At 39.0% G+C, this 12456-nt stretch overlaps 1 protein-coding gene across 4 annotated transcripts in view; it reads right to left on the minus strand.

The window, feature by feature from the left end:
- SBNO1 (strawberry notch homolog 1) overlaps positions 1 to 12456 on the minus strand; it is a 56322-nt gene that overhangs the window by 43040 nt on the left and 826 nt on the right. For 3 of the 4 annotated variants that reach the window (XM_032311455.1, XM_032311456.1, XM_032311453.1), the window contains exons 2-4: positions 3391 to 3522; positions 2784 to 2888; positions 307 to 619 (exon numbers count right to left, since the gene is read on the minus strand). In XM_032311455.1, the coding sequence (XP_032167346.1) occupies positions 307 to 619; positions 2784 to 2888; positions 3391 to 3522 (550 nt within the window). The remainder of the gene's footprint in view (positions 1 to 306; positions 620 to 2783; positions 2889 to 3390; positions 3523 to 12456) is intronic. The other variant, XM_032311454.1, reaches the window with a different exon arrangement.

Below are 12456 nucleotides of genomic sequence, written 5' to 3' on the forward strand. Positions count from 1 at the left end.
TAAAGGACTGAGAAAATGTTAACTAGTTATTCCCAATATATAAAACTGAGATCTCCCAGTGTTAATTAATGTAGCCCCCTGGTAATTCCACACTTCATTTCAAGGTAAATGCTATGACTTCTAAATTTCTCCTTCCTTTGAATTGTATAAATCCTATAACTGTACAAAGTCATACAGATACGTCCTTCACCCCCAGTTCTTTTAAGACCTAAGGAAAACCGTAAAAACAACCTGACACATCTTAGCAAAAGGAGCCAGCTGACACTACGGAGAACAGACACACTTACTAGCTGCTGACACACTTACTAGCTGCTGTTGCAACTGGCTGCGCAATATTGGCTGGTGGTTTCAGTTTCATGAGTTCATTCAGACTATTATTTTTTAGCAGATCCTTCAGCTGAACCTGGTCCTTTGAGGGTGCAGAGGTCATGGCATTTCGTACTGCTGGTGCAGAGACTGAAGGGCGTGTGTTTGCAGTAGTCTGGATGAACTTTGTTAAGGTGATGGTCTGCCTATTCGTTGTTACAGGTGGTGTTTTAGTCATTACAATTGTAGATCCCAGGGTTGGAAGCTGATTTATTTGATTCAGCACAAATGTTGTAGTAGATGGAGGTTGCTGCTAGAAAAGAAAACCATAACACATCAGACCACTGAGGAAGTACCGAGCTCTCTAATGTGGCTTAGATTCACAAACATGGGAGGCCATTTAAACATCTAAAACAGACTTGAGTTCTCACTTAAACACTGGCACTGTATTTTTAATTAAATATGCCTAACTATATACTACCAAGTTAAAACACACCACTTTGGTGGGGGGGGGGGAAGTACAGTAATAGTGTGACATTGTCTGTAATTATCGGGGCCAGCAAGGATAAATAAGGACTCTCCTAAGCAAGCTGTGATGTGTAGTAATGCCGTGTAATGCAAGGACTAGGAACAGAGAGAACCTCTAATCCCAGCACTGCCCCAACAAGGTTGATAACTTTGCAGTGAAAAGACGTTTCCTGCTTTGATATATACACAGAAGTAGGAGATGAATTGTTTAGAGCTCTTGTAGGAGGTTTGTTAATCTCCTTACTAGTTGTGTTTGTATTTTATAGGGACCCTCTTCTGAGGTTTCACTATACACATTCTCTGAAAGTAAAAATAAGATTCTGGTATCACTATAGTTTTGTGAAGATGTACTTGCAAAGATTATTGGTTCCAACCTGGTATCAGAGATTTACAATCTCTGATAACTTCGAGCAAATCACTTTACCCCCGGAGGCCCAGGCTCTCTGTGGTTCATTTTCCATTGCTACCATTCCATGATTCTTGCCCAATGCTTTGTTTGCTATCACACAGACTAAACCAATGTTTAGAATTTAGAAGATAAAACCACCGAAACAGGTTTTTTTTTTTTTTTAAAGATTTTATTTATTTATTTGACAGAGAGAGGTCACAAGTAGGCAGAGAGGCAGGCAGAGAGAGAGGAGGAAGCAGGCTCCCCGCTGAGCAGAGAGCCCGATGCGGAACTCGATCCCAGAACCCCGAGATCATGACCTGAGCCGAAGGCAGCGGCTTAACCCACTGAGCCACCCAGGCGCCCCCCGAAACAGGGTTTTAAACACCTGATTTGTATGAATGATCCAGCCAGTCCACCAATATCACATACTGGTGATAATATGTTGGGTATTACCTTTGGGTAATGGGTACTACCTCTGAACCTAAGACAAAGCTACATAGCATTTTATTTTTTTATAGTTGGGGATATAGGCAGACATTAGGAGCTGGAGAAAAATGCAGGGAAAAAAGGTAAAAGATTGGAAAAATGACAGTGTGACTACCATGGATGAAGTGCAATCAAAGATTTTTTAAAATTTCAATCTATTTCTACTAACTTTCCTCCTCAAACTATTTGTTATTGTCCCATGACTCCTATAACAAGAATCTTAAGACATTACCACGCATTACTTTTTTATTTTTTAAAACAGGCAGCTTTGGGGTACCTGGCTTGCTCAATGGTAGAGCATTTGATGCAGAGATCAAATGATGATCAGCATCAGCATGGTAGAGCAATGATGCTGAGACCTGAGCTGAAGGCAGATATGCTTAGCAACTGAGCCACTAGGCACTCGAGCATTCAGTTCTTAATCCAGGGGTCATGAGTTTGAGCCTCATGCTGGGCATGGAGCCTACTTTAAATAAATAAGCACAGGAGGCAATTTTTTTTTTTAATAATAAAGATTTATTAATTTAAATAATCTTAACACTCAACATGAGGCTCAAACTCACAAACACAAAAATCAGGACTGCCACCTAGGCATCCCACCACTTACCACTTTTAAATAAAACTCTCAACAGCAATTTATCATAAGTTATCAATTTTTTAACCAGGCTGCTTAAATAACTGCTATGCTTAAGGTAAAATCAGAGAAACTCTATATTTAAAGCACAATTACTATTACGTAAAAATCCCATGTACCAATGGACAAAACCTGAAATCAACAAGGAATAATGAAATGTGTAGTGAGACAATGTGTAGCTCATTTCTACTTCATGAATTTTGTATTATTTATAGTGAGTAAATTTAAAAAAACTTTGCTTTGTCCTAATTATCTTTTGATCAATGTAACTATGAGAAGAATGAAAGAAACATTTTATCAAACAGGAGCTGAAAGAAGCATATTGGAAAGTAGCAAAAAACAGAACTGGTAAAGTAAGACTACTTCGTATTACAAATTTATTTCTTACTATAATTCAAAACGAGTTCAGCACTCACACCAAATGTAAATCATTCTTACCCTAACATTTAATAGCGCTGGAGTAGGTAGCGTCTCTGGTTCTGGTTTAACAGGAACTGATGCTTCAGTCTCCAAACCTAGTTCTAATGCACTAAGTGGCACGGACTAGAAAGAAAACAACATCAGAGAAAAAAATAAAAAATGGTGGCAATAAATTCTGTTTCAAGAACAAAAGATGTATTTATTAAAATTTTAAAAATGACAAGTTTTACACTCAAACAGATTGTAAATCTCTGATACCAGGTTGGAACTAATAATCTTTGCAAGTACATCTTCACAAAACTATAGTGATACCAGAATCTTATTTTTACTTTCAGAGAATGTGTATAGTGAAACCTCAGAAGAGGGTCCCTATAAAATACAAACACAACTAGTAAGGAGATTAACAAACCTCCCACAAGAGCTCTAAACAATTCATCTCCTACTTCTGTATATATATCAAAGCAGGAAATGTCCTTTCACTGCAAATATTTTCCATCTCATGAGAGAAAACTAATATAAAAATTACACATGCTTATTTAAAATTGTCTTAATAACGTTTACTCTGAAAATAGAAATTAAAATTAAGAAAAATCTACTTTTTACAGAGAATTCGGAAAACTCTTACCTGCTGAACTGTAGGAGTAGGTGTTGGAGTTGCAAGCCCTGCATCTCCCCCATCAATATCAAAGAGGTCATTCGGACTAATTCCACTCTCACTCAAAGCAGCAAGCAGTAAATCTTGCCCTGGTTCCACCATCTTTAGAACAAAATATGTAATATTAACATAAAAAACTTAATATGCCAATTAACTCTCTTCTAAATACAAACCAACATCTTCTACCAGACCCATCCATTTGATATTTATGAAGAACCTGCTATATATCAGGCAAGAAGTCAGATGAAAGAGAAAAAGTCTCTGATTCCAAGAAATTCTCAATAAAGATGAAAAGGACAGAGAAATATGTAAATCACAGCAAGAGTGTATGTGTACAAAATGTTGTGGGAACAGAGAAGGAATGCTGAACTTTGCCTGAGGGGAGAGGTCACAAAGACAACTGTGGAACGGAGTCTCGAGGAAGGAATTGCCAGGTGGACGGGGATGTTCTGGATAGCGCGTTCACGCTTCTGCAGATACGAAAGACACTGGCACTCTTTAAGAACAATGGTTAGTGCGATTCATCGTTAGTATGGAAGTTCAGAAAAGAAACCCAAATGTCAGGCAGGTGATGACAAGAGAAGAGGAAGATCTCACCCACAACCTTGTACACCATGGCAGAGAGCACACTTAATCCCATGGGTAGCGGGGGTCAGAAAAAGTTTTCAGATCAAGAACTATAAGACATAGATATGTGACCTAGCAAGATTACTCTGAGGAAGTATGGGGTACACTGAGAATGGGTAGAGTAAGACCAGAAGCAGGAAGACATTTTAGGTAACTCTTACAGCAGACCGAGAGAGATGATGTGGGGTCCCTGGGTGGCTCAGTCAGCTAACCTTTGGCTCAGGTCATGATCCCAGGGTCCTGGAAAAGAGCCCTAAAACAGGCTCCCTGCTCAGGGAGCCTGCTTCTCCTTCTCCCCCACCGTCTCCCCCTGCTCATGCATGTTATCTAATATAAACTAAAAAAAACACAAAAAACAAACAAAAAAGAGATGATGTGCTATAATGACAGGGTGTAGAAAAAAGGGGGGATGAATTTCAAGATGTTTAGGAAGGACAATCCATAACACTAAGTTTATATAAAAGTTCAAAATGGAAGAGAATATGAAATACACAAAAAGCATGAGTAGATGGATGATTAGAGTTAAGCCAAAAGAAAGGGAAAAAATAAACACTGAGCCTAGGAGACCCCAAAATGAGTTTTATAGTTTGTCTGTTTTTTTTTTTTTTTAAGATTTTATTTATTTTTCAGAGAGAGAGAAAGAGAGACAGGGGCATGCAGAGGAATTAGCAGGCTCCCTGCCAAGCAAGGACCCCAATGCGGGATTTGATCCCAGGACCCCGGAATCATGACCTGAGCTGAAGGCAGACGCCTAACCAACTGAGCCACCCAGGCGTCCCAAGCTTTAGAGAGTTTAGCGAGAGAAAATACCTATTTAGAAGCAAGCAAATACATTTTAAAGATTTTACTGACTTATGGGGGCTGGCAGAAGGGAAGGCAGAGGGAAAGAATCTCAAGCAGACTATGTGCTGAGTATGGAGCCCAAAACGGGGCTCAATTCCATAACCCAAGATCATAACCTGAGCTGAAACCAACCGTCAGACACTCAACCAACTGAGCCACCCAGGCAACCCACGAATACATTTTAGATTTGGGTTTTCTTGGTATAATATAGCAAAGTAACCTACTTTGGGGGAAAAAAGCTTAACAGAACTTTCTCAATTTTTAATGTTTGTCATTATCTGAAATAACCAATTTATAAACGTAAACAAGAAAAAAAAACCAATTTATATAAACATGGAAAGCTATGTACTTGCTTTTCCTAAAAAACTAATTTCATGTTACATAAATAATACACTAATCTTTAGCTAGTTCATTTGTTCTCAGGCTGTGTGAAAGAATTAAATGTCAGTGTTTTCATTAAGTCCTACAAAAAGAAAGGCATTAGCTTCTGTGACCATGACTTCCAACATACATAAAAACTACTATTTCAAATGAAAGTAAAATATTTAACAGAGAAATCCTCTACTAGGTAGGTCTATGTCACATAAACCTATACATCACTTAGAAAGAAGTTCTAGAAGAAACATGAATGAGTTTAAGGCAGACACTACAGATATCCGGAAATGAAACTCAGGGCAGACCTACTGTTTCAAGGTAGTCTTAACCAGAGAGCCCCAAGGAAGAAGAAATAGCTCAAAGATTTCCCCAAAATTTTTCAGAGAAAGGAAAAATCTATGGAAAAATACATTTTGAGTAGGAAAGGAAAAGGTAAGGAAATGGACAGTGACTAAGTATCTTTTACAAGCCTGACAGTGTTAGGACAGTGTTAGACCATAACAATCCCCCCAAAATAGACATTATAATTTGAGATGAAACTGAGGCTCAGGGCACCTGGGTGGCTCAGTGGGTTAAAGCCTCTGCCTTCAGCTCAGGTCATGATCTCAGGGTCCTGGGATGGAGCCCCACATCAGGCTCTCTGCTCGGCAGGGAGCCTGCTTCCTCCTCTCTCTCTGCCTGCCTCTCTGCCTACTTGTGATCTCTCTCTCTCTCTCTTTGTCAAATAAATAAATAAATAAATAAAATTTTGAAAAAAAAAAAAAAAAGTCAAGTAAAACGGTATTTGTCATCAAATATATGGTCAGTGAAAAATTAAAAAGAAACCCAGGCTCAGCTTAAAGTACCTATAACTCCCCAGCGCTAGATTGTTTAAATTTCCAAAGCCCATGCATTCTCTTTCCGAAGAATAGATCTAGAAGGCAATGTTGCAAACCTCAGTTTCAGTACTTAAGTTTGGAATAAATGCCCATCTGAGGTTAAAATAGGAACAGAGATAGATTATTGGATAGCAAGATAGAAAGAGCATGAAGGGACTGAACAGAGGAAACAAATAGGAGAAATGTCCCAATACAGATTTAAAATAAAGTTAATCATTTTTCTAATATAGACACAGGTGACCATACTTCACAAATTATCCTAGTCCATAGTACCAGCATGTACCAAGAGACCTAAATCAATGCTTTAAAAAACATTTCAACCAAGGCCTCTCGGTGGCTCAGTCAGTGGAGTGTCAGACTCTGGATTTCAGTTCAGGTCACTATCTCAGGGTTGTCAGACTGAGCCCTGGGTCAGGCTCCCCGCTCAGTTGGGAGTCTGCTTGAGATTCTCTCTCCCTCTGCCCTCCCCTGCCCCTGCCGGCCAGCATGTGTGCACACTCTCACTCTCTCGAAAAAATAAATCTTAAAAACAAAAACAAAAACCAACAAGACATTTCAACCCACAAAATACTTCATTAAGACCAATGACCTGTGGGAATAGGTGGTGGTCTTGGCCTGTTGCTATGACTAATCCTGACCTAGATTAACAGAATTCCAGAAACTACCAAAATGACCTCTTTTTTTAGTAAATATTTAAAATAATGATTTATTTACATTCGAAACAAAAATACATTGTTTTAAACCAATGACTCCTAAACGACAGACCAAAGAACGCTTGGAAGCCAATGGACCCATTAATTCATTCGATGCACACTAAGCCCGGACTAATTATACTAAAGAAGTACAGAAACATCATTAATGAAAGCAACAAAAATCAGTGAAAAACATTACTAAATTCATGAGAGTTTTCTGAAATATATTTTCTGAACAATGGGCATTGGAAAATATCACGGAAGGGAAAAATCTGGGGAGAAACTTGGTATTTTCACAGGAAATAACAGCACAGTTTATAACACTATCACTAATCTATTGAAAACTCACTCACAGGAATCACAATTTGAGACCTCTGAGTATTGATTTAGTAATGACAATATCTTTTGCAAGCTGTTTCTCAAAAGTATCTTATTTATGGGGCACCTGGATGGCTCAGCAGGTTAAGCCTCTGCCTTCGGCTCAGATCATGATCTCAGGGTCCTGGAGATCGAGCCCCGCATCAGGCTCTCTGCTTAGCAGGAGCCTGCTTCCCCCTCTCTCTCTGCCTGCCTACCTGGGATATCTCTTTCTCTCTGTCAAATAAATAAATAATACAAATAAATATAAATAAAATAATAAAAATAAAAAAATAAAAACAAAAATATTTTATATATTTCAGAGAGAGCACTAGTGAGCGACAGAGGGAGAGGGACAATCAGACTCCTCGCTGAGCAGGAATCTGGAAGCAGGACTCAGTCCCAGGACCCTGTGATCATGACCTGAGCCTAAGGCAGACATGTAAGTGACTGATATATCCAGCTGCCCTTTTGCAAGCAATTAATGAAAAATACCTTCGATTTATATACATAATATACACAAAATCTAGGGATCCTTTCTTAGCCAATTGGGTACAAATTCTCTACTTGGAACTTTTTTGCAGTGAGAAAGAGGGCAAGGGATACAGAGGAATATCTCTCTTTCTCTAACTCCAATAGGCAAAACCCTTAATATTTAAAAAACACACACACAAAAAACCCCAAACCTTAATATCTAATCATTCTCCTATTCTGAAACTATTACAGACACAGAATTTCAATGTTCAGGTTGAGAACCCTTAAAAGGTTATATTATTCAATCTTCTCCTCCTCACCTTACAAGTAAGAAAGATGAATTCTTGAAAGGGAAAACATTTTCATTTTGAAACCACTAAATACAATATAAATGCAAATACCGTTAGGTGTAAGAGAACTGTGTTACAGTGTCTACGAAGGATTTCATGGACCTTAGGTGACATTTAACATGTAGCAATCCAACAAACCCAAAAGTTACCAACCCCAGAGTGACTCTATCTCAAAAAATGGAGGACAAAAAAGTTCCATTTCTGAATTCATAAATACTTAGGAAAATACCATCTATTTCAAAATAGTACACCTATGAAAGCATCGAAGATAAGTAATAAACAAGGACACAGAGTTGAGAGAAACTGAGAGAATCCTTGGCAGGAAGAGAATCCTGAGAAACAATAGCCAATCAGAAGAATGAAAGGATATAGTTCCCACTGAGAATACCAACACTGAAACCTATCAACAAGGACAAGGTTCCTCTTGTTGAGACCTAAAGCAGACCTTTACAGCTCTGGGGAGATACAAGGGATCTATCTGCAGTGGTGGTGGCACACCACAGAGGCTGAGACTATGGAGTCAAATAGAATACCTGGGTTCAAATACTGGCTACCTCAGACACTAGTAGTAGAATATGGTCAAGTAATAACTTGTGTGACTCAGTTTCCTCATTTTCAAATGGGAATAAAAATAGAATCTATCTTATAGGATTGCTGTTGAATAAATGTTACCCTACTAGCTATTAACTATTACTTTGATATTAGCATCATGTCAAAAAATAGATTTTCTCCCACATTACTGATAGAACAGTATTTCCAAGAATACAAACTTTGTTGGCAATCCACTCAATAATTAACTTCCAAATGAGTTCTATAAATACGAGTTCCTTTTCGCTTGTGTCACATGTTCAATTTGTCCAGTTAATCAACTGGTGTGTCTGGAGAAAACTGGCAGACCTCTGTATATGTGCAAAGATATCCCTTAGCAAGTTATCTTTGCCTAATAACAAACAGGACTTTTTCTCTTTATTTAACAGCACTAAATATGTCTGACTTCTAACTCAGCTGCAGGTTTGCTTTTATGCAGTCCAGAGGTGATGACTGACATGTAGTTTAAGGAATTGAAGGATAATGATCCTCTCAAAATTCAGCTGATACAGTTCATGAACAAGGTATTTATATCGTTCCTACTGAGTTCTGGTTCTTTAAGAACATCAGGAGGAATAGAAGATAGTATGAAGAAATTCATTTACAAGGATTTTCATTACCTACAAGGGTAAAATCTGTAGTTTTTAACAGTTACTTTTCAAGGGAACACTTGCTCAGTAAAGAGTGCTTCTCCCCACTCTCACTGCAAAACTTCTAGAAAGAATGGATTCACAAAGTAATGAGCAGATGACAAGGTTTCAAAAACATGCTTTACAAAAAAAAGCACATGAAGGAATGGGGGGAGGTGTATGAAAAAACTTTCTTACTTACCACCATCAAACTAAACTCAGATCTCTAGTCCTTTTGAGATTTACTATATGGCTGGATATTTTTCTCTTTTAAGGCTCAAGATAACTCATAAGTATATGCTACATGTTATCCCTTTGTCATAGATGAAAAACTGAGGCTTAGAGAAATGAATTGTAACAAGGTAACAACAAAGCATGTGTGGAGCAGAATTAGAAACAGAGGAGTTCTCACCTCCTATCCCTCCAAGATTCTGTATTCTTCTTTTTTTTTTTTTTAAGATTTTATTTATTTGTCAGAGAGAGAAAGAGAGAGCACAGGCAGACAGAGTGGTAGCAGAAGCAGAGGGAGATGCAGGCTCCCTGCCGAGCAAGGAGCCTGATGTGGGACTCAATCCCAGGGCGCTGGGATCATGACCTGAGCCCAAGGCAGCCGCTTAACCAACTAAGCCACCCACGCATCCCAAGATTCTGTATTCTTAAGCCTATACCATGATTTTCAAACTGGCGGTCACACCACAATGAGCTGTCAAGTGAATTCAGTGTATCACGACCAGAATTATTAAATATTTCAATACAGAACAGAAAACATCAAGCATGTAGAGAGGATAAACATTATTTCAGGACAGGAGTTTTTTAGTTCTATGCGTGGATGTGTAAAACATGTCTTACCATGGGATGCAGTAAAAAGGTTTTAAAATCATTGCTCTATACTAAATACTGCCCCCCAGGAATTAAATAATTTGATGGGCTTTGTACTGTATCTTATTCATAAAAGCAGAGTTCCTGCTCTTCAGGAACCTATCCTTTCAACCTACAGAAAATTTCAGTGGTATTCCAAGATTGTCCTTAATATTTACTAAGTTCAGGGGCGCCTGGGTGGCTTAGTGGGTTGGGCCTCTGCCTTCGGCTGGGGTCATGGTCTCAGAGTCCTGGGATCGAGCCCCGCGTCGGGGCTCTCTGCTCAGCAGGGAGCCTGCTTCCCTTTCTCTCTCTCTCTCTCTGCCTGCCTCTCCATCTGCTTGTGGTCTCTCTCTGTCAAATAAATAAATAAATAATAAATCTTTAAAAAAAAAATTTACTAAGTTCAATGAACCACACTAAAGTAGACCTGTCAGCATAAACAAAGACAACTGTAAAAACTTTAAGATTACATCATTTTATTAGCTATATAATGTGAAAACAATTCCTCTCATCAGGAAGTGTTTTTTTTTTTTTTAAGATTTTTAAAAATTATTTATTTATTTTTAAAGATTTATTTATTTGGCAGAGAGAGAGAGTACACAAGCACATAAGCAGGGAGAGTGGCAGGCAGGAGAGGGAGAAGCAGGCGCCACTGAGCAGGGAGTCCAAAGTGGGACTCGATCCCAGGGGCCTGGAACCATGACCTGAGCTGAAGGCAGATGCTTAACAGACTGAGCCACCCAGGTGCCCCTAAAGATCTTTTATTTATTTGAGAGGGAGGGAGAGAGAAAGTGAGAGTGCAACAGCAGAGGGAGGAAGAAGCAGACTCACTGCTGAGCAAGGAGCCCAAAGTGGGGCTTCATCCCAGGACCCTGGGATCATGACCTGAGCCAAAGGTAGACGCTTAACAGACTGGGTCACCCAGGTGCCCCTGGAAAGTATCTTTATATCAACTTTAGGCAGGCAAAGCCTGGGAACTGAAAGACTCATGAAGTCAGGTTACTTGGTAAGACCAGACCTCAGACCTGAGTGTTCATCACCTTCATAGGAGGAAGTCTCAAATCAAAGCTCAATTTTGAAACTAAGAAATACCAAAATATATCTATACCTTTAACCTTTAAAATGAATCATTTTTAAATACATTTAAGGAATCTTTATACTTTATACATTTATACTTGCATTATATTAAGCAGTACATAATTTCAGCAAAGCCCTTGAAGCCTGACACTTCAGAGCATCCAATGAATGAATGAAGGAAGGAAGGAATGAATGGACTGTAAGTCACCAACTAAGCCTTCCTTTTTAAAACTTACCCAGCAGCTAAAGTAAAATCTACTTAAAATCCTATACACAATTGTGTGGAATTAAGTTAGACTGGGGATAAAAATGCAGAAGCCAAAGAAAAAAAATAAAGAATTTTTTTCTGGTAAGATAAATTTTGGAAACAACTTTTTTAAACATGAAAATAAAATGTTCTCTTGCTTGCAAAATTACTGTCCCACGCAAGGCACCAATAGCAAATTCTGCATTTTATCCTAGAAATTCTATACAAACTATCTTTTGGGCAATGATAATGGCTTTCCCAACAGCTTAAGAAAAATCACTTCTGACTGCAGTAAATATATCGAGGCAAATATGGAATCCTTCTGCACTGTTAGCTGATTTGTGTCTACAAGTGTTAAGTTTATTTCCTCTAGGGCAACTCGGGGTTTGACAGCTTTCTGGACCGCCCCAGCCGACTCAGTAGAAGCCCTACTCCGTCTCTAAACGTGGTTGTCTAGAGAAAATAAAACATTTAACTCAACATAAACGGCCAATAATCAACTTTCAAAGGTCAAAGGGGACCTAGTTTTTAACCTTCCCTCAGCAACACGTGTTTAGTACAAACTTCCGGGTGAGGTTACAACTGGCTGCGCAATTCAATGAATAAAAACGCTGCTTTATTTGACTCTCATTTTCTTGCCCGTTCTTTCTCCCACGTTTCTCAACCAGCAACTCCCCAAAACAAAAGCTTCCTACAGTATACGGAGCCCGCACATAAAAAGGGCTTCTCTGTGCGAGATCAAGTTAGTGGTCCGAAAACATTAACCAAACAGCAGCACAAAGCCGGGGTGGAAAGGGGGAGGAGCTGGATGCCAGGGTCAGGAAAGAAACAATCACAAGGGTTCAGGAACATCCAAATCTCCTCAGCGGTTAAACCGATCTCAAACCACTTCTGGGAAACCACCAGCATACACTGGTTTGGGGAACTTTAGATGCTCGTTACACCAAACACTCTTACAGCAAGCAAATCCCCAACTGCTTTCTCTGCACAGATGCTTAGGGTCTAGGAGGCGAGCGAGCTCGAGACAAAATTAACCCA

Source organism: Mustela erminea, chromosome 13 (genome assembly GCF_009829155.1).
Source record: "Mustela erminea isolate mMusErm1 chromosome 13, mMusErm1.Pri, whole genome shotgun sequence".
Lineage (NCBI taxonomy): Eukaryota > Metazoa > Chordata > Mammalia > Carnivora > Mustelidae > Mustela > Mustela erminea.